Source organism: Hypanus sabinus, chromosome 17 (genome assembly GCF_030144855.1).
Source record: "Hypanus sabinus isolate sHypSab1 chromosome 17, sHypSab1.hap1, whole genome shotgun sequence".
Lineage (NCBI taxonomy): Eukaryota > Metazoa > Chordata > Chondrichthyes > Myliobatiformes > Dasyatidae > Hypanus > Hypanus sabinus.
The window spans coordinates 85306360-85333744 of NC_082722.1; the positions used below are offsets into that span (position 1 = coordinate 85306360).

General features: G+C 43.7%; 2 protein-coding genes across 2 annotated transcripts in view; one reads left to right on the forward strand and one right to left on the reverse strand.

Moving 5' to 3' along the window:
* Nucleotides 1-26922, reverse strand: chtf8 (CTF8, chromosome transmission fidelity factor 8 homolog (S. cerevisiae)). The gene is made up of 3 exons (XM_059993392.1): nt 26791-26922; nt 16699-16816; nt 1-6539 (listed from the first exon to the last, which is right to left on the reverse strand). The coding sequence occupies exons 1-3, from the start codon at nt 26817-26819 to the stop codon at nt 6282-6284; spliced, it is 405 nt and encodes a 134-aa protein (XP_059849375.1). The 5' UTR covers nt 26820-26922; the 3' UTR covers nt 1-6281.
* utp4 (UTP4 small subunit processome component) overlaps nt 26870-27385 on the forward strand; it is a 77957-nt gene continuing 77441 nt past the window's right edge. Inside the window, exon 1 of the mRNA XM_059993390.1 lies at nt 26870-27088. Within this exon, the coding sequence (XP_059849373.1) occupies nt 26930-27088 (159 nt within the window). The 5' untranslated portion in view covers nt 26870-26929. The remainder of the gene's footprint in view (nt 27089-27385) is intronic.

The window sequence follows — 27385 nt, forward strand, 5'->3', positions numbered from 1 at the left end:
ACATTATTTATTGATAAAAATACACAAAAATAATATCAATGCAAACATACAGATAATATACGTCGTCAATACTAAATCTAAAAGCGCGGGTATAATAATAATAATCAATAAGAAATAGCTCTATCTTTGTCTAGGGGATAATGTATTGTCCGATGGAAATATAAAAGTCACTTCAGTTCATTCAGGCTGCAGCTTTTGGTTGGAGAGAGAGAGATAGATTTTTAGAACTTGCCCGTTTTCCTTTTTATGATGTCGATCCTTCGATATGTCGTCGGTGATCTCTTCTTTAGCTAAGCCGTCTTCCGTGGTAAGGCCTCAATCACGGGCAACGGGAAAGGACACACGTGGGCCCTCCGCCAGTAGTCGCTATTAAACGCTGTCACGGGATTTCCAGCGTTTCTCCTGGTGCGTCTAAAGGGGTTGTTCCCCAGACCCTCTTTTATCCTTACTCACGGGGTCTCAGATGTCAATCAGGTTGGGATGGTGCCATCCTTCAACCCAGCCCACTTTGGTCATTCCCTGAGGGCTTCAAATAAATAGTACAGTACTCAATACACAATTCCGTCTCCAAGAGACAATGGCCGTTTCCCGTGGCTTTGTATCGCTGAGGGGCCAGGACATTCCAAACCCCTTGTGGATTCTGCGTATCTTTCTCTCATTTCCTGGGTCTCCTGACCTGAATTAATAGCTATCTTGCGATTCTCAAAAAGGAGGGGGCTACTTTGTACCCTTCGGCCCCTCAGAGTTGGGGCACCGGCGTAACAACTCAGAGAGTGGTGAGTGCGTGGAATGGGCTGCTGGCAACGGTGGTGGAGGCAGATACAATAGGGACTTATAAAAGACTTTTGGATAAGTACATGGTGCTTAGTAAAATAGAGGGCTATAGGTAAGTCTAGTAATTTCTAAGGCAGGGACATGTTTGGCACAACTTTGCAGGCCAAAGGGTCTGCATTGTGCTGTAGGTTTTCTATGTTTCTAATGTGGCAAATGAAATACAATGTTGGAAAATGCATGGACATGCACTTTGGCAGTAGAAATACATGCTGCCAAAGAAAATCCAAAAATTTGAGATGCAAAGGGACTTATACAGAACACCCTAAAGGTTAACTTGCAAGTGAGTCGGTGAGGAAGGCAAATGCAATGTGACCATTCATTTCAAGAGGTCTAGAATACAAGAGCAGAGATGTGATGCTGAGGCTTTATAAGGCACTGGTGAGGTCTCACCTTGAGTACTGTGAACAGTTTTAGGCTGCTCATCAAAGAAAAGATGTGCTGGCATTGGAGAGGGTCTAGAGGAGGTTCACAAAAATTATTCTGGTAATGGAAGAGTTATCATACCAGGAACATTTGATGTCCCTGGGTCTGTACTCACTGGAAGTTAGAGGGATGAGGGAGGGCATCTCATTGAAATCTTTTGAATGTTGAAAAGCCTAGACAGAGTAGATGTGGAAAGGATGGTGGGGGAGTCTAGGACAAGAGGATACAGCTTCAGGATAAAGGGGTGTCCATTTAAAACAGAGATGTAGAGAAATTTCTTTAGCCAGATGGTGAATTTGTTACCACAGGTAGTTGTGGAGGCCAGGTTGTTCATTATATTTAATATAGAGATTGATAGATTCCTGATTGGACACAGCATCAAAGGTTATGGGGATAAGACTGGGAAGAGGGGCCGAGGAGAGGAAAAAAAGGATCAGCCATGATTGAATGGCAGAGTAGTCTCAATGGGCCAAATGGCCAAATTCTGCTCCTATATCTTATGGTCTTATATTGCACTGTACTGCTGCTGCTAACTTGCAAGTGAATCCAAAGACATTCTATACATAAATCGAGTAAGAGGATAACTAGGGAAAGGGTTGGCTCACTCAAGGCTAAAGGGGAGAACATATGCTTGAATGCAGAGAATGTGAGTGAGGTACTTAATGAGTACTTTGCTTCAGCTTTTTCCAAGGAAAAGGATTTGGAGGACCAGATTACTGCTGAGTGTATAAGTATGTTAGGGTATCTAGAAGTCAGGGTGGAGGAAGTGTTGGGCCTCCTAATTTGTATTAAGGTGGATAAGTCCCCAGGGCCTGATGGGACTTACCCCAGATTATTGAAGGAGCAAGAGACAAGATTGCTGGCCCTTGACCAGTACCTTTGTGTCCTCTCTACCCACAGATGAGGTTCCGAAGGACTGGCAAGTGGCTAATGGTGTACCTCTATTTTAGAAGGGGAACAAGGGAAAATCCTGGGAACTATAGATTGCTGAGACTCACGTCAGTTGTAGTAAAATTGCTGGAAAAATTCTTAGGGATAGGATATGTGAGCATTTGAAAATCCATAGCCTAATTGGGGAGACCCAGCATGGCTTTGTGCATGGCAGGTTGTGTCTTATCAACTTGAGTTTTTTTGACAAGGTTACGAGAGGGACTGGTGAAGGTAGGGCAGTAGATATTGTCTACATGGATTTTGATAAAGTCCTTCATGGGAGGCTAATCCAGAAGATGCATGGAGTCCATAGCAAATTGGCTGTTTGGATTCAGAAGTGGCTTGCACATAGACAGAGCATAATGGTTGAAGGGACTTCTTTGAGCAGGAGGTCTGTAATCAGTTGAGTTCTGGAGGGATCTGTCCAGAGACCTCTGCTGTTAGTGAAGTATATAAACAACATAGATGAAAATGTAGATAGGTGGGTTCGAAAATTTGTGGATTATATCAAGATTAGTGGAGTTGAGGATAGTGTAGAAGTCTGGCAAATACAGCACAATATAGATCAGTTGCAGATATGGACTGAGAAATGGCAGATGGAGTTCAACCCAGATAAATGTGGGGTGCTGCACCTTAGTAGGACAAGTGCAAGGAGACAGTACACCCTTAACAGTGTTGCTGAACTGAGAGATTTTGGGATCCAAGTTCATAGCTCCTGGAAAGTGGCTACACAGGTCAATAAGGTGGTTAAGAAGGCTCATGGAATGCTTGCTTTTATTAGTCGAGGCAATGAGTTCCAAAGTCAGGAGATTATGTTACAACTTTATAAAACTCTGGTTAGGACACATCTGGAGTATTGCGTATAGTTCTGGTCGCTCATAAGAATAATGTTGAGGTTTTGCAGAGGGTGCAAAAGAGGTTTACCAGGATGCTGCCTGGTTTAAAGGGTATGTGCTATTACAAAAGGCTGGATAAAATTGGGTTATTTTCTCTGGAACGTCAGAGGCAAACGGGAGATCTGATAGAGGTTTACAAAATTATGAGAGGCATATATGGAGTGGACAGAGTGGATCTGTTTCCCAGGGTTGAAATTTCTAATACCAGAGGGAATGCATTGAAGGTGAGAGAGTGGGTGGTTTCAAGGGGGGATGTGAGGGACAAGTTTTTTCTTCAGAATTGTGGATGCCTGGTATGGTGTGGTGGTATCTGCACTGTTCTTCGAGGTATAGTCCCAGGTTCGAATCGGCCAGCTCCTTGTATGCTTTCTACTTGTGCTGGATTGGGCATTGAACAAGCAACTCAGCCTCATAAAAACAGAAAATTGCTAAAGAAACAGCAAGGTTGTTACCCGATCTGCCACAAGGTGTGGAGAGTAACAAGATACATTTGGACAGGCATAGATGTAAAGAAGATAGAGGGTTATGAACATGGTGTAAGTAGGAGGGTTTGTGTTTGGGTGTTTTTGATTTGCTTTTTAGCTGGTTTAGCACAATACTATGGGCCAAATAGCCTGTTCCTGTGCTGTAGTGTTCTATGTTCTCTTAGATAGCAGGCCCAGAACTGCTCAAAATACTCCAGGTCCAGTCTGACCAATGCCTTTTTTTTGTGGCATCCATTAGTCTCACGTGATCATGGATCTACACCTGGAAAGTCTTGGAGTGTCCTCTCCAGGGAGCAGGCCTGGGCAAGGTTGTATGGAAGACTGGCAGTTGCCCATGCTGCTAGTCTCCCCTCTCCACACCACTGATGTTGTCCAAGGGAAGGGAAAGGGCTGATACAGCTTGGCACCAGTGTTGTCGGAGGAGTTGCCAGAATGAAGTTGAAGGCAATGTTGGACTGCCTTAGGGACTCCAGCTCTGGATTTGTTCTCAGGGTTTACTCCCGAAGCCTTTCCCATGAGTGGGTATGGCCGCAAGGCAGCGGAGGTTTGAAATCAGTTTTCCCTCTCTTAGGTTGACTGCCTTCCCAGGCTGACAAGCTCCATCTACTCGAAGCACTGGTTTAAAGGTCCCAGGACCCGCCTTTGCCGCTTCTCCTGTCAGTAGAAACAGTTCCGCTGGGCTTAAGCCAAGCCACACAAGAAGGCCAGGAGTTGGACTTGGTTGTCAGAGGCTATTTGAGGTGCATGCCGTGAGGAGCACTTTTTGGTAATGGGAGCTTGTCCCCATTACCACTCCTTGGCTTGACAACCTTGGAACCAATGCCTTATATGTCCTCAGAATTAGATCCTCCCTTTTATATTCTTGAAATGAAAGCTAAAATTGCACTTGCTTTCCTCAGAACTGATTCAACCTGCAAGGTAACCTTCAGGGAAGCCTGCACAAGAACTCCAAAGTCCCTTTGCATCTTGACTGAATTTTCTCTCCATTTAGAAAATAAGACTACACCTTTATTCCTTCCACCAAAGTGTATAACTACACACTTCCCAACACTGTATTCTAGTGGTCGCCAACCAGTCGATTGCAGTTGACCGGTTGATCTTTGAGACTTTCCCAGTAGACCCCAAGAAAAAATGAAAAATGTGCACCGGGCAGAAAAGACCGGAAGCAAAACCCCGCAATCCCAGAAACAACCTCTCCCCACAAACAGCTCTCCGCAGCAGAAGCACCACGATGTCACCATTATCCTAATTGGCATCAACCTATCTTTATAATGCTCACAGTACAACACTTCTCCCCCTTTAAATTCCAACATTCCCCAAATGTAAAAGAACTGGGAAACAAAAAAACAGTGGTGTCACTGGCTTGCGTGCCTCTGAAACTTATACCAGTGTCTCAGTAACAATTTACCAATACAAAACACCTGAAAAATGTGGCAGATTCAACAGTCTAACAAAGGAAACTGTCCATTCAAATATTCAGTCTGTCAGGAGGTTTGAGAGGGGGCTGTGCCGCAACAGATGAAAATGATTAAATCTAAGTACATGAGCTGTCTTACTGACAGACACCTCACAGACTGTCTCAAACTGGCTGTCTGTAGTTATGAGCCAAATTTCAGGGAACTAGCAGAAAGTATTCAGCCCCAGTCATCACACTGAGTGCAACAGTCAATTTTTATTCATTTATTTTTCATGTTTGAAATAAAATTAAATAATGAAACATAGAATTAAAGGCATTGTAATGTGAGCATTATAAAAATAAGTAATACCAATTAAGATAATGGTAACATAGCAACACTCTCGCTACGGAAAGCCACCTGCAGAGAGAGATTGCTTCCAGGGCTGCGGGGCTCCACTTCCAGTCCCTTCTGCCGGGTGCGCATGAGTGTGTCTTAACGATTTAGTAGGTCGATCTTGCCTTTTATTAAGGCCGAAGTCGGGGATCTTGGGCTTAAAAAGGTTGGTGACCACTATTGTATTTCATCTGCCACTCCTCAGCCCATTCTCCCAATCTGTCTTAAGTCCTTCTGCAGACTCCCTGCTTCCTTAATGGCCACACCACCTATCTTTGTATCATCTGAAACCCTGGCCACAGAGCCATCAATTTTATCATCCAAATCATTGACATATAACGTGAAAAGGAGTGTAACCAACACCAACCCTGGCGGAACACCACTAGTTACCAGCGGCCAACCAGAATAGGTTCCCTTTATTCTCACTCTGTCTCTTGCCAATCAGCCAATCTTCTACCCATGCTCGTATCCACAGACTCTCCTTTCTCTATACTGCATGTTTGCTCAAAGAATTCCACAGATATCTCAGACAAGATTTCCCCTTAAGAAAACCATACTGACTTTGGCCTATTTTATCATGTGTCTCCAAGTACCCTGAAAACTCATCCTTAATATCTTCCCATTCACTGATGCTAACTAACCGAAAGTGACAAATTACAGTGTCTTTTGTCATCAACAACAAAAAAATGGCAGCTTGTAGTAACATATACTTTAAACACAGTTCAGAATTCAAAGGATCCATTCTTCTCCTCAAGGTGTAAACAAACAGAAGAAACAAACTCAGGCACTGCACAAGAATTGAGGCAAGCAGTATGACACAGTGTTGCTTAACATCTACCGTCCAGGTACCCGCACCACTTTGTTTTGACCCAAAGCTTTGGAAGAGTCCACTGTCCCTGTTGTACAGGCCTGGTTCAATGCCACTACAGCTTTTTGGGCACGTTGGTAATAATTGGCTTTGGACGAGTTTTGAAGATTATCTTTTTCTTGATTAGTGCAGTCACTGTGTAGCAAGTGGAAGTGTGCTCTTCACTATCTCTTTCAGCAAGACTATGAGCTTCCACTGGGCTTTCAGCTCCTGTCCTTCTCACAGTTTGTTTCAGGAGTACTGCAAATGGCCTGTCCAGGTGACTGACTTTACCATACAGGATATGGTGACCAATGATCAGAATCGGCACTCCCTGCAGGTGAGCAAAGTGTGAATTAAAAGAGATGACTATCTAAAAAAATGGCAAGACAATTCAACCTTACCGACAAGTGACATTGAACAGAGGCGTTAGCAAGAAAAAGGGCAGAAACAACCACAAGATGGTTTCCTGGACATGGGCAAGGCTTGGCTGATACATCCAGAGGCGCAGTGTATTCATGGAGTATTTTTTTAAGAACATGCATACACAACAGGATATATGACTATGAAGATGTATGACTGAGATGAATGAGGAGGAAGGGTCCAGACTGAAATACTGATGTACTGCTTTTTTCATTTTGAATGTAGAATCATACAGTACTGAAATGGGTTCCTTTGGCACACATTTGTTTAACCACTTTGATGAATAAACTCTTCTCAGGCTTCCAGCGGGTACAGGTACTGATTTAACTGATGATTTGATGACAAACTCTGCCATCTTCATCAGGAATGATGCCTGGACATTTCTAGTCCAGTGGTATTTATACCCCTGTCCTTCTGATTGGATAAGGACTAATCAATCAGGTTTCCACTGCCCCACCTTGTTTACAATTGAATTGCAGTTCTTACTTAGAGTGAGACCTTAGTCTTTGTTACGATTCTTTTCCTCTAGTTTTACTTCAATGGCTTCCTTCACCAGGCGGTCCCAAAAGCTATTGGTGTGGCACAGTAGTTTTGTGCTGTCAAAGTCAATCCTATGGCCATTGTTAATGATTTCCCTGGGGAACCTAAACAGAGGTACCTCCTATACTCTTTAATGCATGCTGTCTGGTCGACATATACTGCTCAGCATTCACAGGGAATCCAGTAAACACTAGCTGTCCAGAGTCCCAGCATAAGCTATGATATGAGCTTCCATACAGGTTTGTAGAAGGTATTAATCTGGTATTTCCTCAGGTTGTTGGTGATCTTTCCAGAAACTGTGGAAATATAGGGAAGACAGGTGGTAGTGATGGGTTCCTCCACGTTGTTAGGTTTCCTGGATTTTCCATTAACCCTTTTAAGGGCCTGATTGATTTCCTTCACCTTGTAGCTGCTCTGTAGGAACGTTGCACAAAATCATCTTATTTCTTCACGGAGGCTCTCGGAGTCTATGTTGGAAGGTATGACGTTGGCCATTATTGTTGAGGTACAAGTCTGTGTGAGTGGATTTCCGATAGATGCCATGTCCAAGGCTACCATCCAGTATCTGTCATATTAGGATGAGAGGCAATCATTCTTCTCCATCTCAATTGAATATTTGGATCTGCTGTTCAGATGGTCATGGAACAATTTGAGTGGTTGGAGTCCAATGAGGTCACACTATGGAGGTGTTATTGACTTATCTAGAGAAGTATTTGGGGTATAAGGGCAATGAACTCAGAGCTCTCTCCTCAAAGTCCTCCATGTAAAAATTTGCAATAGCTGGTGACAAGGGCGATCCCATGGCCACTCTGTCTGTCTGTTCATTCTAGTTCCCCTTATAGAGGAAGTATGTTGAAATAGGGCATGTTTAAAAAGATCAAGCTGTCCTTATAGGGAACTCTCATGATCAGGGCGTCGAAACTGACCATTAAGTCCTGCGGGGTTAGCTGGATGTTGATTATTGTTTTTACGAAGCTGGTCAAATTTATGATGTGGTGCTCATAGTCACCAAAGGGAGGTCACGGTTGTTAAATGCTTAGCGAGGTAGCAAGTTGGAGGGAGGCTCAAATCACAGTTTATGAAGGTCAAAGATGACCTGGGACTTAGGACGGTTGGCATTTACTGGATTCCCTGTGAATGCAGAGCAGTGTGTATTGGCCACTGTGGAAACCTGCATCAAGGAGCTCAGCAGTGGATCCATTTGGGTTATTCAAAGAAACCGGTGGTAGCAGAATATTGTATTCACAACAGCCATCGATGACTTGGACGGCATAAAACTACTGTGCTGTGCCAATGGCTTTTGGGACCGTCTGGCAAAGGAAGTCATTGAAATAAAAATAGAGGAAAAGAATTTTAACGAAGATGAAGGCATCACTGTATGCAAGAAGTGGATTTCAATTGTAAACAAGGGGGACAGCGGAAGCCTGATCAGTTAATCATCCAATCAGGAGGGATGGATGACGGGGCTATAACCACGAAGCTGCTTAACAAAATAAAATCCCATGTCATTACAGGAAAGATACTGGTATGGATAGAGGTACGGCTGATAGTCAGGAGGCAGCGAGTGGGAATAAAAGGGTTCTTTTCTGGTTGGCTACCAGTGACTAGCGGTATTCCTCAGGGATCCGTATCAGGATTGCTACTTTTCACATTTGTTTGTCAATGGTTTAGATAATGGAATTGATGGCTTTGTGGCAAAGTTTGCAGATGATACCAAGATAGGTGGAGGTGTAGGTAGTGCTGAAGAAGCAAAGCAATCGCAGCAGGACTTAGACAAATTGGAAGAAAGGGCAAAGAAGTGGCAGATGAAATACAGTGTTGGGAAATGTTGGTAAAAGGAACAATAGTGCAGACTATTATCTAGCGAGAGGTGCAAAGGGACTTAGGAGTCCTTGTGAAAGACTCCCAGAAGGTTAAGTTACAGGTTACTTCTATGGTAAAGGCGGCAAATTCAATGTTGGCATTCATTTCGAGGGGAACAGAATATAAAAATAAGGATAATGGTGAGGCTTTATAAGACACTAGTCAGGCCACACTTGGAATATAGTCAACAGTTTTGGGCCCCACGTGTCAGAAAGGATGTGTTGTCATTGGAGAGTCTGGGGAGGTGCACAAGGATGATACTGGGAATGAAGGGGTTAACAACATTTTTGGTAGGTTTGGGCTGTACTCATTGGAATTTAGAAGAATACAGTGGGATCTCATTGAAACCTACTGAATGTTGAAAGGACTAGATAAAGTGGACGTGGAAGGGATGTTTCCTATGGTGGGAAGAGTGGCAGAGTGGTGAATCTGTGGAATGTTCTGCTACAGATAGCTGTGGAGGCCAAGACCATGGGTTTATTTAAATCAAAAACTGCTAGTTTCCTGATTGGTCGGGGCATCAAAGGTTATAACGAGAAGGCAGGTGTATGGGATTGAGTGGGATCCAAGATCAGCCATGGCAGAGCAGACTTGATGGGCTGAATGGACTAGTTCTGCTATTATGTCTTATGGTCTAAATACCACTAGACTAGACATCCTGATCAATGCCTTTTGAAAATCCAAGTAAGCTACTGCCTCTCCTTTGTCCACCCTGCTTGTTAATTCCTTGAACAACTCTAACAGATGTTTGTCAGGCAAGGTTTCCCTTTATAGAAACCACCTTGACTTTGACTTATTTTATCATTTGTCTCCAAGTACTCTGCAACCTCATCCTTAATAATAGACTCCAATGTTTTCTCAACCACTGAGGTTAGGCTAACTGGCCTATAATTTCCTTTCTTTTACCTTCCTCTCTTCTTAAAAGTAACTTGTTTAAAAAGGGTTTAAAAAGGGTTCTAGAAGGAAGCCTAGCAATTATAGACCTGTCAGTTTGACATCAGTGGTGGGTAAATTAATGGAAAGTATTCTTAGAGATAGTATTTATAATTATCTGGATAGACGGGATCTGATTAGAAGTAGCCAGCATGGATTTGTGCGTGGAAGGTCACGTTTGACAAACCTTATTGAATATTTTGAAGAAGTTACGAGGAATGTTGACGAGAGTAAGGCAGTGGATGTAGTCTATATGGACTTCAGCAAAGCCTTTGACAAAGTTCCACATGGAAGGTTAGTTAAGAAGGTTCAGTCGTTAGGTATTAATGCTGGAGTAATAAAATGGATTCAACAGTGGCTAGATGGGAGATGCCAGAGAGTAGTGGTGGATAATTGTTTATCGGGATGGAGGCCGGTGACTAGCGGGGTGCCTCAGGGATCTGTTTTGGGCCCAATGTTGTTTGTAATATACATAAATGATCTGGATGATGGGGTGGTAAATTGGATTAGTAAGTATGCCGATGATACTAAGGTAGGAGGTGTTGTGGATAATGAGGTGGATTTTCAAAGCTTGCAGGGAGATTTATGCCGGTTAGAAGAATGGGCTGAACGTTGGCAGATGGAGTTTAATGCTGAGAAGTGTGAGGTTCTACATTTTGGCAGGAATAATCCAAATAGAACATACAGAGTAAATGGTAGGGCATTGAGGAATGCAGAGGAACAGAGAGATCTAGGAATAACAGTGCATAGTTCCCTGAAAGTGGAGTCTCATGTAGATAGGGTGGTGAAGAGGGCTTTTGAAACGCTGGCCTTTATAAATCAAAGCATTGAGTACAGAAGTTGGGATGTAATGCTAAAGTTGTACAAGGCATTGGTAAGGCCAAATTTGGAATATTGTGTGCAGTTCTGGTCACCGAATTATAGGAAAGATATCAATAAATTAGAGAGAGTGCAGAGACGATTTACTAGGATGTTACCTGGGTTTCAGCAATTAAGTTACAGAGAAAGGTTGAACAAGTTAGGTCTCTATTCATTGGAGCGTAGAAGGTTGAGGGGGGATTTGATCGAGGTATTTAAAATTTTGAGAGGGATAGATAGAGTTGACGTGAACAGGCTGTTTCCATTGAGAGTAGGGGAGATTCAAACGAGAGGACATGATTTGAGAGTTAGGGGGCAGAAGTTTAAGGGAAACACGAGGGGGTATTTCTTTACTCAGAGAGTGATAGCTGTGTGGAATGAGTTCCTGTAGAAGTAGTAGAGGCCAGTTCAGTTGTGTCATTTAAGGTAAAATTGGATAGGTATATGGACAGGAAAGGAGTGGAGGGTTATGGGCTGAGTGCGGGTAGGTGGGACTAGGTGAGATTAAGGGTTCGGCACGGACTAGGAGGGCCAAGATGGCCTGTTTCCGTGCTGTGATTGTTATATGGTTATATATGGTTATTAAAGAATGGAGTGACAGTTGCAATCTTTTGGTCCTCTAGGACCATACCAGAATCAAGTGATTTTTGACAGATCATGACCAATGCATCCGTTATCTCTTCAGCAACCTCTTTCAGGACTCTGGGATGTGGTCCAGGTGACTTAACCACCTTCAGACTTTTGAACTTGCCTAGCATTTTTCCTTTGTAATAGTATGGCACACACTCCTGGTCCCTGACACTCATGGACCTCTGGCACACCGCTAGTGTCTTCCACGGTGAAGACTGATGCAAAGTACTCACATCTGCCATTTCTTTGTCCCCCATTACTACCTCACCAGCATCATTTTCCAGTGGTTCAATAACATCTCTCACCTCCCTTTTGCTCTTCATACAACTGAAAAAACTTTGAATATGCTGTTTTATATTACTGGCTATTTGCCCTCATTTCATCTTACCCTCTTCATTGCTTTTTTTTAAAAAAAGTTGCCTTTTGTTGGATTTTAAAAGTTGCCCGATCATCAAACTTCCCACTCACTTTTGTTATGTTATATACCCTTTCCTTGGCTTTTATGCAGTCCTTAACTTCTGTTGTCAGCTAGATTGCCTAGCCTCACCATTTGAGAACTTCTTCCTCTGTGGGACATATCTATCCTGTGCCTTGTGAACTATTCCCAGAAACTTCAGCCACGTCTACTATGCTGGCATCCCTGGCAGTCTCCTCCTCCAATCTACCTGGGCAAGCTCCTCTTTCATGCCTCTGTAATTCCCCTTATTCCATTGCGATACTGATACATGTGACTTATGCTTCTCTCTCAAATTGCAGTATAAATTCAATCATATTATAATCACTGGCTTCTCAAGGTTCCTTTAGGTTAAGCTCCCTAATAAGATCTGGGTTATTACACCCAATCTAAGATAGCCTTTCCCTGAGTAGGCTCAAGCACAAGCTGCTCTAAACAGCCATCTCGTAGGCATTCAACAAATTCCCTCTCGTGATCCAACATCAACCTGATTTACCCAACATCTTTGCATCTCAAAGTTCCCCATTATAACTGTGACATTACCCTTATTAGATGCTCTTTCCTGCTCCCTCTGCAATCTCAACCCCATATCTCGGCTACTATTTGGAGGCCTACATATGATTCCCATGTTTTTTCCCCACCCTTGCAGCTTCTCATCTCCACCCACAAAGATTTAACATTCTCTGATGCTATGTCACCTCTTTCTAAACATGTAATTCCAACTCTTACCAAAAGAGCCACATCACTGCCTTTGCCTTTTTGCCTGTCCTTTTAATATAAAGTATATCCTTTGATGTTAAGCTCTGAACTATGGCCTTCTTTCAGCTACGACTCAATGATGCCCACAACGTCACACCGACCAATCTTTAATTGAGCCATGTGTTTGTCCAATTTATTCTGAATGCTACACACATTTAAATTCAGCACCTTCAGTCCTGCATTCTTCACCCTTTTGAATTTTACTTCTGTGGTACAACTTAACTCTTTGCCTGTCTGCAGTTGTACCAGTCATTGGCTTGTCCTTCTTACCTTCATGTTACACCCATCATCCACTTGTAAACCAGCTGGCGCATCCTCAGCTCTATCATCTTGGTTCCCACCCCCAGCCATATTAGTTTAAACACTCTCAACAGCTCTAGTAATCCTGCCTGCAAGAATATTGGTTCCCCTTGGATTCAAGTGCAATCCGTTCCTTTTGTACAGGTCCCACCTGCCCCAGAGGTGTCAATCATCTAGAAATCTGAATCCCTGCCCCAATTCCTCAGCCACACATTTCTCTGCCACCTCATCCTATTCCTATCCTCACTGTCACAAGGTACAGGCAGCAATCCCAAGAATACTACCTTTGAGGTCCTGCTTCTCAGCTTCCTTCCTAACTCCCTGCAATCTGTTTTCAGGACCTTCTTTTTTCTACCTGTCATTGGTACCAATATGTATGACTTCTGTATGTTCATCTTCCCTTTTCAGGATATTGTGGACACGTTCAAAAACATCGCAGACCCTGGCACCTGAGAGGCAAACTATCATCCGTGTTTCTTTTTCACGTTCATGATAGATCCAATGCAGGGTTTCAATTGGAAATATCAGCAAATCTTTTCTCCCTCAAATGGAAGGATTGAAACAATGTTAGATGCCATGAGGCCATGAGGGAGGAGCTTGGGGATATAAACAAAGTGATAGATGGATTGAGATGTGTTTATTACAGTGCAATGTATATTAAGACCAAGGGCAATGAATGTTTACAATGAATCATGATGTTGCAGCAATTAGATATAATTATGGACCTGTAGATTGGGTGGTGAAGAAGGCATTATCTCAGGCCTGGATTATAAGAGTATGGAGGACATGTTACAACTTTATAAATCATTAGTTAGACAGTTGCTGGAATAGTGTATATAGGTTTGGTTGAGGACATGATTACATTGGAGAGGATGCCATGCTGATACACCTAAAGGTTGTCTGGAATGGAGTTTTCAATACAGGGGTTATTTCAATTCAGCTGCATTTATTTCTCTTGGAGCAGAGGATGCCGACAGGAAACTTGATACAGATGTTCAAATTTATTAGGGGTATAGACAAGATAGATAGTAGGAAATATCCCAATAGAAGAGGGAATAGGGCAGTTTTTAGAAGGTGGTTTGGATCTACAATGCACTGTCTGAATAGCTAATGGAGGAGGGTATTCTCACAATATTCATGTAGCTGGACAAGCACTGAAATTCCCAGACATAAAAGGTAATGGACCAGTCACTGGTAAATGGGATTATTGCAGATGTGAACTTAATGTTCAGCATAGAGATGGTAGATTGTAGGACTTGTTTCTGTGCTGAAATACCAACAGATAATGCTGGATATACTCATCAGGTCAAACAGCATTTATGGAAAGGGAATGACTTAATGAGTGAGCTATGCGTGTAACTCAGCCAGATTTTTAGAAAACAGTCTTCACTGTGGAAGACACTAGCAGCATGACAGATGTTGAAGGGTGTGAGGGAAGAGAAACGATTATCATTACTGTTACAAGGGAGAAGGTGCTCAAAGAGCTGGAAGGCCTACACAAGTCATCCAGACTAGATGAATCGCTCCATAAAGGTCTGAAAGAGGTAGTGGTAAAGATTGTGGAGGCACTAGTAATGATCTTTCAAGAATCATTGTACTTTGGCAGGGCTCCAGAGGACAGGAAAATTGCAAAGTCACTCCACTCTTTAAGAAAGGAGGGAGGCAGCAGAAAGGAAATTAGTTTGACCTCAGTGGTTGGGAAGATGTTGGAGACAATTGTTAAGGATGGTGACACAGGACAGGATAGGACAAGGTCCAGCATGGTTTCCTTAAGGGAAAGTCTTGCCCAACGAATTGCCTGTTGAAATTCTTTGAGGAGATTACAAGTAGGATACATAAAGGGAATGCAGTGCATGTTGTACATTTGGATTTTCAGAAGGTCTTTGACAAGGGGCCACACGAGGCTGCTTACCAAGTTAAGAGCCCGTGGTATTAGAGGAAAGTTACTAGCATGGTTAAGGCTTTGGCTGATTTGTAAGAGGAACCGAGTGGAAATAAAAATTTGAGGAAGGACATTCTTGCTATTGAGGGAGTGCAGTGTAGGTTCACAAGGTTAATTCCCAGAATGGCGGGACTGTCATATGTTGAAAGATTGCAGCGACTGGGCTTGTATACACTGGAATTTAGCAGGATGAGAGTGGATCTGATTGAAACATATAAGATTATTAAGGGACTGGAGGCAGGAAGCATGTTCCCACTGATGGGGGAGTCCAGAACTGGAGGCCACAGTTTAAGAATAAGGGGTAGGCCATTTAGAACAGAGATGCGGAAAAACTTTTTCACCCAGAGAGTGGTGGATATGTGGAATGCTCTGCCCTAGAAGGCAGTGGAGGCCAAGTCTCTGGATGCTTTCAAGAGAGAGTTAGATAGAGCTCTTATAGATAGCGGGGTCAAGGGATATGGGAAGAGGGCAGGAACGGGGTACTGATTGTGTATGATCAGCCATGATCACAGTGAATGGCGGTGCTAGCTAGAGGGGCCAAATGGCCTACTCCTGCACCTACTGTCTATTGTCTATCAATAATTTAGATGATGGAAATAGATGGCTTTGTTGCCAAGTTTGCAGATGATATGAAGACTGGTATATGGGTTAAGTAGCGTTGAGGAAACAGGTAGGTTGCAGAAAGACTTAGTTAAGTTTGGAGAATGAGCAAGAATGTGGCAAATGAAATACAATTTTGGAAAATGCATGGTCATGTACTTTGGTAGAAGAAATAAATGTGCAGACTATTTTCTAAAAGGAGAGAAAACCCAAAAATCTGAGATTCAAAGGGACTGGCGAGTCCTTGTACAGAACACTCTGAAGTCATCTTGCAGGTTGAGTCGTTGGTGAGGAACAAAATGCAATATGAGCATTCACTTCAAGAGGTCTGGAATACAAGAGCAGCAATGTGATGCTGAGGCTTTATAAGGCACTGGTGAAGCCTCAGCTTGAGTATTGTGAACAATTTTGGGCTCCTCATCTAAGAAAAGACGTGGTAGCATTGGAGAGGACTCAGAGGAGGTTCACAAGGATGATCCGGGAATGAAAAGGTCATCATATAAGTAACCTCTGATGGCTCTGGGCCTGTACTCGCTGGAATTTAGAAGGATGGGGGGGGGGGGGGGGGGTAATCTCACTGAAACCTTTCGAATGTTGAAAGGCCTAGACAGAGTAGATGTAGAAATGGTGTTTTCCATGGTGGGGGAGTTTAGCACAAAAGGGCACAGCCTCAGGATAGAAGAGTCCATTTAAAACAGAGACGTGCAGTAATTTCTTTAGCCAGAGGGTGGTGAATTTGTGGAATCTGTTACCACAGGTACCTGCGGAGGCCAGGTTATTGGGTGTTTTTAAGGTGGAGATTGATAGACTCTTGATTGACCACTGCATCAAAGGTTATGGGAAGAAGGCTGGGGAGTGGGACTGAGGGGAGAAAAGGATCAGCCATGATTGAATGGTGGAGCAGAAATAGCCTAATTCTGCTCCTTTGTCTTATGTCTAAACTGGAACAAAAACATCGACAAGCTGATCAGTTTCATCACATCACTCTCCAGGGACTGAATTTTTCCCAGATAATATTAGACTTTGGAAATTCTAACTTAGCAGAAAGACAGAATTTTACACAGACTAACAGTCAAGAGTGAGGAACCTTAAGAGGAATCCATGAAGACTGGAAATTGACCTCTTAACGAGTGGATATATAGGGTTTAGGATGGTGGCAGAGGGACAACGCTGGGGACACAACATCTTTACCTCTCGGCTGTAGTGCAGGTCTCCCATCAGGCTCCCAGCCAGGCCAGTTTCATGCCGTGCTTCGATCTCACCCTGCAGCTCCATCAACACCCACTCAGGGCTCAAGCTACATCTGGCACTGAGAAAAGCCAAAAGAGGGATTAAACCTTTGATCTGCCCATGGCAAGTAGGGAAGGAGGGACAAAGGAATTGGAGAGGGAGAGAGAAAAAACTGCAAGCAACTTGCTCTGCACCTCTCCCTTATTTGTCCCTCCCCACCCTTCTACTCACACCCCCTCCTCTTCTTCTTACACTGCCATTCTGCCACTTCTTCTTTTAGTAATGTTCAATGGCAGTTAGCAAATGTATGGTATGTGCATTACCGCCACCTACTGAGCTGGAGAGTGGAGCAAAGAGATAGTAAGCACACCCCCTTTAATTACCCTGCCCATAAAAAACACAGATATTAGCAAAAAGTCTAACACTGTTCAGAAAGTCAAATATGAATTTAAAGAAATTACATTGGCAGCAATATTCTAACAAATCACCAATGTTAAACTGTCTGTCCCAAATATCCCAACTTAGTAAATCGGAGTTTCCTTTGCACCTCACAGGAACTGCTTACAAACACATGTACACCATTTCTTTCAAGAGCCTGTATCATGCACATTAGATCTGAATTATTCAACCTAGTATGTCTCATATGTGAAGGTGCAAGTACTATTTCTTCTCTCCTGTTATCGTCATGGCAATTCCTCGAGATAGAAAATGATGGTCTTCATTCTGTTGATCTATTTATGGGCTGTCAAGTGGCTTAGGAGTCCAATCTTGGCTTTGAAAGTTCTTCCGCATTCAGGACAGGTAGTTCCAGATGGCAGATTGAGCTTTGGTTATTGCTGCCTCTGCTTTCATTTTATTTGCTTTTCTTCTAATTCTGCACATCAGTTGGCTTCGAAAGTTGCTGTTCCTTCTCAGATGATGGCTTGCCAGAGTTTCCTGTCCTTGGTATTGGTTTCCCAAATTTTGATGTCAATGCTACATTTCTTCATGTTGGCTTTTAAGACATCTTTGAATCTCTTCAGTTGTCTGCCTCTTTTACGTTTGCCATCTTAGTAGAAGATTTATTTCGGCAGACTTTCATCTTTCATCCGAACAACATGACTGCTCCATCTTAGTTGGTTTTTGATAATGTAGGCTTCAATGCTCAGTGTTTTTGCTTCATTTAGTACGCTGATTTTGGTTCTTCTACCTTCCCAGCTGATACTTAAGATGTTTCGAAGACAGCGTTGATGGAACTTTTCAAGAGTCTTCAGATGTTGTTGGTATGTTGTCCAGGTTTCTGATGCATACAGGAGCATTGGGATTACCACAGCTTTGTACATTAGCATTTTGGTGTCTGTTCAGATGTCACGATCATGAAAGACTCTTATTTGAAGACGTCCAAAAGCTGTACCAGCGCATTTAAGACGATGTTGGATCTTGTCATTAAGGTTGACATTGAAGGAGAGGTGACTTCCAAGATACGGAAAGTGGTCCATGTTTTCCAGGGTTATTTTGCCAATTTGAATTGATGGTTCTATCCAATTTGTCTCAGTTGATGACGGTTGGTAGATTATCCGAGTCTTCTTGGAATTGATGGTAAGTCCAAGTTTCATGTATACATGGTTGAAGGAAGTCAGAATCTGTTGGTGGTTTTCTGAAAGAGCTGCAACACTGTTGTCATAGAACATAAAGTAGTACAGCACATTACAGGCCCTTCGGCCCACAAGGTTGTGCCGACCCTCAAACCCTGCCTCCCACATAACCCCCCACCTTAAATTCCTCCATATACCTGTCTAACAGTCTCTTAAACTTCACTAGTGTATCTGCCTCCACCACTGACTCAGGCAGTGCATTCTACGCACCAACCACTCTCTGAGTGAAAAATCTTCCTCTAATATCCCCCTTGAACTTCCCTCCCCTTACCTTAAAGCCAGGTCCTCTTGTACTGAGCAGTGGTGTCCTGGGGAAGAGGCACTGGCTGTCCATTCTGACTATTCCTCTTAATATCTTATACACCTCCATCATGTCTCCTCTCATCCTCCTCCTCTCCAAAGAGTAAAGCCCTAGCTCCCTTAATCTCTGATCATAATCCATATTCTCTAAACCAGGCAGCATCCTGTAAATCTCATCTGTACCCTTTCCAATGCTTCCACATCCTTCCTATAGTGAGGTGACCAGAACTGGACACAGCACTCCAAGTGTGACCTAACTAGAGTTTTATAAAGCTGCATCATGACATCACGTCTCTTAAACTCTAGCCCTCGACTTATACCTCATAAGCTTTCTTAACTACCCTATCTACCTGTGAGGCAACTTTCAGGGATCTGTGGACATGTACCCCCAAATCCCTCTGCTCCTCCACACTACCAAGTATCCTGCCATTTACTTTGTACTCTGCTTTGGAGTTTGTCCTTCCAAAGTGTACCACCTCACACTTCTCCGGGTTGAACTCCATCTGCCACATCTCAGCCTACTTCTGCATCCTATCAATGTCTCTCTGCAATCTTCAACAATCCTCTACACTATCCACAACACCACCAACCTTTGTGTCGTCTGCAAACTTGCCAACCCACCCTTCTACCCCCACATCCAGGTTGTTAATAAAAATCACAAGAAGTGGAGGTCCCAGAACTGATCCTTGTGGGACACCACTAGTCACAACCCTCCAATCTGAATGTACTCCCTCCACCACGACCCTCTGCCTTCTGCAGGCAAGCCAATTCTGAATCCACCTGGCCAAACTTCCCTGGATCCCATGCCTTCTGACTTTCTGAATAAGCCTACCGTGTGGAACCTTGTCAAATGCCTTACTAAATCCATGTAGATCACGTCCACTGCACTACCCTCATCCATATGCCTGGTCACCTCCTCAAAGAACTCTATCAGGCTTGTTAGGCATGATCTGCCCTTCACAAAGCCATGCTGACTGTCCCTGATCAGACCATGATTCTCTAAATGCCCATAGATCCTATCTCTAAGAATCTTTTCCAACAGCTTTCCCACCACAGACGTAAGGCTCACTGGTCTATAATTACCTGGACTATCCCTACTACCTTTTTTGAACAAGAGAACAACATTCGCCTCCCTCCAATCCTCCAGTACCATTCCCGTGGACAACAAGGATATAAAGATCCTAGCCAGAGGCTCAGCAATCTCTTCCTTTGCCTCGTGGAGCAGCCTGGGAAATATTCCGTCAGGCCCCAGGGACTTATCCGTCCTAATGTATTTTAACAACTCCAACACCTCCTCTCCCTTAATATCAACATGCTCCAGAACATCAACCTCACTCATATTGTCCTCACCGTCATCAAGTTCCCTCTCAGTGGTGAATACCGAAAAGAAGTATTCATTGAGGACCTCGCTCACTTCCACAGCCTCCAGGCACATCTTCCCACTTTTATCTCTAATCGGTCCTACCTTCACTTCTGTCATCCTTTTGTTCTTCACATAATTGAAGAATGCCTTGGGGTTTTCCTTTACCCTACTTGCCAAGGCCTTCTCATGCCCCCTTCTTGCTCTTCTCAGCCCCTTCTTAAGCTCCTTTCTTGCTACCCTATATTCCTCAATATACCCATCTGATCCTTGCTTCCTAAACCTCATGTATGCTGCCTTCTTCCACCTGACTAGATTTTCCACTTGTTACAAATGTGCCGCAACTCTGAGGGGCCGAAGGGTACAAAGTCGCCCCCTCCTTTTTGAGAATTGCAAGATCGCTATTAATTTGGGTCTGGGACCCAGGAAATGAGAGAAAGATGTCCAGAATACACAGGGTTTGGAATGTGTCCTGGCCTCAGCGAAACAAAACCACTGATAACGGCTATTGTCTCTTGGAGACGGAATTGTGTATTAAGTACTGTACTATTCATTGAAGCCCCTCAGGGGACGACCAGAGTGGGCTGGTTGAGGGATTGCATCATCCCAACCTGATTGACATCTGAGACCCCGTGAGTAAGGATAAAAGAGGGTCTGTGGACCAACCCCTTTAGACGCACCAGGAGAAACGTTGGAAATCCAGTGACAGTGTTTTATAGCAAAAGCCGGTGAGGCTCGTGTGCGTCCTCCCTTGCCTGGATTTGCGGGCTCGCCACGGAAGAACGGCTTAGCTAAAGGAGAGGCCACAAGTGAACGGCCACACCAACAGGACTCCTGACGGATCGAAATCATAAAAGGAAAGCCAGCAAGTTTTTCTCAAAATCCCTCTCCAACCATTGCAACCCACGGTCCCCAAAGGCTGCAGCCTGCATGAACTGAGTGAACTTTATATTTCCATCAGACAATACATTATCCCCTAGACAATGATAGAGCTTATTTCTTATTGATTATTAATACCCGCACTTTTAGATTTAGTATTGATGACGTATATTATCTGTATATTGGCATTGATATTATCTTTGTGTATTTTTACTAATAAATACTGTTAAAAATAGTATCATCAGACTTCAACAGACTCTCTGTCTTTGCTGGCAAGTGACCCAGTTACGGGGTTCGTAACACCACCTCATTTGTCACCCATGGTTCCTTCACCCTACCATTCTTTATCTTCCTCACCGGGACAAGTTTATCCCTAACATCCTGCAAGAGATCCTTAAACATCGACCACATGTCCCTAGTACATTTCCCTGCAAAAACATCATCCCAATTCACACCTGCAAGTTCTAGCCTTATAGCCTCATAATTTGCCCTTCCCCAATTAAAAATTTTCCTGTCCTCTCTGATTCTATCCCTTTCCATGATAATGCTAAAGGTCCGGGAGCGGTGATCACTGTCCCCCAGATGCTCACCCACTGACAGATCTGTGACCTGACCCGGTTCATTACCTAATACCAGATCTAGTATGGCATTCCCCCTAGTTGGCCTGTCAACATAACCATATAACAATCACAGCACAGAAACAGGCCATCTTGGCCCTCCTAGTCCGTGCCGAACTCTTAATCTCACCTAGTCCCACCTACCCGCACTCAGCCCATAACCCTCCACTCCTTTCCTGTCTATATACCTATCCAATTTTACCTTAAATTACACAACTGAACTGGCCTCTACTACTTCTACAGGAAGCTGTGACATACTGTGACAGGAATCCATCCTGGACACACTTAACAAACTCTGCCCCATCTAAACCCTTGGAACTAATCAATTGCCAGTCAATATTAGGAAAGTTAAAGTCACCCATGATAACAACCTTGTTATTTTTGTACCTTTCCAAAATTTGCCTCCCCATCTGCTCCTCGGTATCTCTGCTGCTACCAGGGGGCCTATAGAATACCCCCAACAGAGTAACTGCTCCCTTCCTGTTCCTGACTTCCACCCATACTGACTCAAAAGAGGATCCTGCTACATTACCCACCCTTTCTGTAGCTGTAATAGTATCCCTGACCAGTAATGCCACCCCTCCTCCCCTTTTCCCCCCTCTCTATCCCTTTTAAAGCACTGAACTCCAGAACTATTGAGAATCCATTCCTGCCCTGGTGCCTGTCAAGTCTCTGTAATGGCCACTACATCATAATTCCATGTATGTATCCAAGCTCTCATTTCATCACCTTTGTTCCTGATGCTTCTTGCATTGAAGTACACACGCTTTAGCCCTTCTACCTTACTACCTTTACACCCTTTATTCTGCTGCTCTTTCCTCAAACCCTCTCTATATGTTACATCTGGCTTTACTCCATGCACTTCTTTCACTGCTCTATCGCTCTGGGTCCCATCCCCCTTGCAAATTAGTTTAAAACTTCCCGAACCATGCTAGCAAACCTACCAGCAAGGATATTGCTCCCCCTCGAGTTCAGGTGCAACCCATCCAATCTGTACAGGTCCCACCTTCCCCAGAAGAGATCCCAATGGTCCAAAAATCTAAAACCCTGTTCCCTGCACCAACTCCTCAGCCACGCATTCAACTGCCATTTCCTCCAATTCTTACCATCACTATCACATAGTACTGGCAGCAATCCTGAGAACACCACCCTTGAGGTCCTGTTCTTCAGCCTTCTGCCTAGTTTCCGAAACTCACACTTCAGGACCTCATCCCTCTTCCTGCCAATGTCATTGGTCCCAACATGTATCACGATTTCTGGTTGTTTTCCCTCTCGTACCAAGATGTCATGCACCCGGTCAGAGACATCCCAGACCCTGGCACCCAGGAGGCAACAAACCATGCGGGTTTCCTTCTCATGTCCACAAGATCTCCTGTCTGCTCCCATGACTATAGAATCTCCAATGACAACAGCTCTCCTCTTCTCCGTCCCCCCTTCTGCACCACAGGGTCAGACTCAGTGCCAGAGGCCCTGTCACCGTGGCTCAGACGTGGTTGGTTGTCCCCGCCGGCAGTATCCAGGATAGTAAACTTATTATTCAGGGGAATGGCTACAGGGTGCTCTGCACTACCTGTCTATTCACCTTTGCTTTCCCCCTTCTGACTGACACCCAATGACTTGCTTCCAGCAGCCTAGGTGTGACTACCTCCCTGTAGCTCTCATCTATGACTGCCTCATTCTCCCTTATGAGTCGAAGGTCATCCAGCTGCTGCTCCAGATTCCTCACACAGTCTTCCAGATTGCCCAGCTGCAAGCACTTCTGGCAGATGTGACTCTGTGGGAGAGGGGAGTTCCCACAAGACTGCCACATCTCACAGGAGAGGGACATCACCGTCTCAGGAGACTAACTGGGAACAAGCTCGTCCTCTGCCTCTTCTCGTCGAAGCCTCTCGAGTCAAAGCCTCAAATCTCCTCTCTTTCACTGGCCCACTCAATCACTGGCCGCTCCGCTTGAGGTAACCCTCTATTTATTTGTTTGAGCTTTTCAAACTGCTTGGTCACCTGACCTCAACTGCCCAATCAGCTGCTTTCTGCTGAGTCTGAGCTATTCAAATCTCGATTGTCTAATCAACGTTTATTGGAACTGTTTATTGTTCATCTGTTTATTGGAACTCGATGAGGGAACTCATGGATGTCTTGTTTTTGGACTTGAGACGGGCAAGATTGAAAAGTCTGCCATCTGTTCTGTAGACAATTTCGATTACTGGGGGTAGGTCGTCCTTGATAATGTTGATGATGGTTGCAATGAAGATGGTGAATGAAATTGGAGCAATCATGCATCTCTGTTTTACTCCTGATCTAACTTGAAAAGGCTCACAGTTACTGTTGCTGACCATGACTGTGGCAAGCATGCCATTGTGGAGGAATCTCAGGATTCAAATGCACTTTTCAGGGCATCCATAGGTGGACAGGACATCCCATAGGAGCTCCCTCAATACCAAGTCAAAAGCTTTGGTGAGGTCGATGAATGCCATGTACAAAGGTTGAAGTCGTTCACAACATTTTTCTTGTAGTTGTCACATTATGAAGATCATGTTGATTGCTCCATGTGATGGTCTAAAACCGGTTTGTGTCTCCGGAAGGATCTTCTCGGCTAAAGGCTTGAGCCGGTTGTTCATGATGTGTGTGAGGATCTTTCCTGCTGTTGCTAACAGGGAAATTTCACGATAGTTTCTGCATTCGGATCGATCACTTTTCCTTTTGTAGATGGTAACAGTTGCTGAGTCTCTAAAGTCTGCTGGTACGTCTTCATTTATCCAGATCTTGATGAGAAGTTGATAATGAAGTGGGTTACCTCCAATTTTGTAGATCTCGGCTGGTATTCCATCGAGTCCAGTGGCCTTGTTTTTCAAGGCATTGATGGCTTCCTTGACTTCTTCAAGTGTTGGTATTTTGCTTAGGGAGTCGACGGGCTGTTTTGGAATGTTGTTAATCACATTCCTGTCAAATGAGTGTTTGATTTGGAAGATCTTCAAAGTGCTCCCTCCATCTAGAATTGATGTTAGCATTGCTCTTCAGGATGGTTGAACCATCTTTGCTTTTGAGAGAGGCTTGACCATGAGTGGATGGGCCAAAAATGGCTTTAGTTTGCATTGAAAATGCCTTGAGTGCCATTGGCGTATGCTAGTTGTTGGATTTCCTGAGCTTTCTTCCTCCACCATTGGTTTTTCAGGTTTTGGGTGCTCTTCTGAACTGATGATCAATCCTGACGATTTTTAGTCTTGAACCCAATTGTTTCTTTGCAAGACGTGATGATAGCGTTCTTCAATTGATTCTGGTATTCTTCTACAGATGGTGGGATTTGTTGAGGCAGTCGTTCTTGAAGATTTTGTTGGAATTTCTGTGCATGGTTGATGTCTTGAAAGATGTCAACATTAAATTTCTTAATAGTGTTCTGATTTTGGTGTTTCCTTTTGGGCCGAATCTTCATTCTCATGGTGGACGAGATGAGTCAATGGTCTGTCCAGCATTCGTTGGCACAAGTAACAGCTCTTGTTATCAGTCCATCTTGTTGGTCCCAAGATCGTATGATGATGTAGTCAATGAGGTGCCAGTGTTTGGAACGTGGTTGCTGCCAGGAGACTTTGCGCCTGCTTTTCTGGCAAAATATACCCATTTACCAGTTGTTGCAACGATCCTCTGAAGTTTATTTAAGTGCCATCCTTTCTTTTCCTTATCTCAACTTACATAGTTGCCACAGTGATTCAATAGACTTTTTGATTATGACCTTCACCTTCCCTTTATGCAAAGGCACCAGTATCCTTACATCCTTAATTTTAGTCATTGTTTGGATAGGACTGCCATTTTGTTTCCTTCAACCCAACATGGGCAGGGACCCATAAGAAATGGATACACAAGCCCAGACCCTGCAGCCTTCACAGATATTGTCCAATCTCTAGAAGAAAGCATGGGCTACAGTTTGAAAAAAAAATCTTTTTAATAGACATTAAAACCAAGAATAAATCAGGGCACAGAAGTACCTATGACGGCGTACTTCTTCAACCCAATCCAAGCCTAAAATGACAGTAACCATCTCAGATGTGAATACTAATTCTTTGATAATATTTTCTTAAGTCACATTAACAGAAACACCTGAACAATCTGTCACTGGATCTTTTGAACTCTGTGTCGAGATATGTCAGAAATCATAATGTCTGCCTTATGTATATTGCTGAACTTCCTGTGCCAATGACATACAGTCACATCTCATCTTGATCTTTTCTTAAAGGATTAGGTCAACCACAGGCAACAGAAGTACAAAACATGGAGTGAAAAGGGTACACTTCATTAATATCCACATTAATACACATAATCCACATTAAATATCCCAAGATTTGGTGCCCCATTCAGTTCCCCTCCACCCAAAACTGAAAACCTTCTGAATATGGTGCTCCCAACACTGTAATAATGTTGTCAATATTGGATGACCAACTTCATTGTCTTTTTATGTTAACCCTTATACCACTGCTCACTGTAACCTGCATAGATGTAAAGGCACAGTACTTCACCCATTTCTATCCGTAATGCCAAACTTGGGGATGATTTAATAGCACCATAACATAATCTCAATGTTTGAGGTTGAACTTTATCTAGAGGCTTTAAGATCATTGAAGAGGCTGACCCATCAGCAACACATCCAAAATCAAAGACAGATCTGATTAAAGCAATATACATTTGTTTAAGTGACCTCCTATTCACACTCCAATCACACGCTACTAAGCACCTGAGACAATTGAGTGTTTTTCCCCACTTCTCTAGAATTTTATTCACTTGCACCTTCCACGATAGAAACTTTATCATTAACTCGTTTAAGAAATTTACCATATAACTTGAGATCAATAGTGAGTGTGATGCTCTTTTCAGAAAAACAAATTATTTTGCAGCAGAAAATTTAATCTCCCACCTACATCCCCAATCCTCTACTTCATTAACGGCTGCTTGTTTTTTCCTAACTATATAGTTTATATTCCTGCCTATCTTCCACACTGCATCATCAGCATATAACGATTTGGAAATGTCAGAGCCAACAGTTAAAACATCATTGACCATAATATTAAAAAGGAATGGTTATACGCTCTTCCCTGTGGAGCCCATTCTCTATCTCCTATTCCTTAGAGACAGTTGTCCAGACTCTAACTTGTATCTTCCCGTCACATAAAAAACCTTACATCCAAGTGAACATTTTTAGGAGGCATTACTAATATTTTACCACATATTCCCGTCTTTTCAAGTTGAAGCAGCGCTCCTTGAGACTCTTTCTCACCTTTGCAGCGCTACGGGGATTTGAACCATCTTCCCGAGTCCTGGCGCCGCTTGGTTCCCGCCTTTCGTCACGTCCTGTCCTCGCGAGATAGTTTCCGGGTGAAGGGTCAGTGTCGGAAGATCGTGCTCCGGCTTCTGGCATGGGCGAGTTTCGCGTTCACCGTGTCCGGTTCTTCGACCTTGTGCCGCCCGCCATTCGCAGCCTGGCTTACAACCACGCCAGCCAGCGCCTCGCCCTCGCCCGTGCTGATGGCTCGCTTGAGATCTTCAACTTCGCTAGTAACTTCATTCAGGAGAAGGTGACGTCCCGGGGACCCGAGCATCTTGCCACCGGTGGGAAGGGGCGGGTTTACCCGATCTCGGGTATCTTTACTCTCCTTGTCTGATCCCTGCGACGAATGTTGAAGACGGCGAGATTCCCGAGGTTGTAGTCAGACTGAGATTGCTCTGGAGTTTAGTAGAACCATCATTTATCTCAGGTTTGACTGGTTGCGGAGCAGGTGGCGGCCGTTTTAGTTGCAGATAGATTACAGACGACACGTGGGAGCCTTTTAAAAATGAAAAAAAAGTCGTCTGAGCTCAAGACCGGAGTTTTC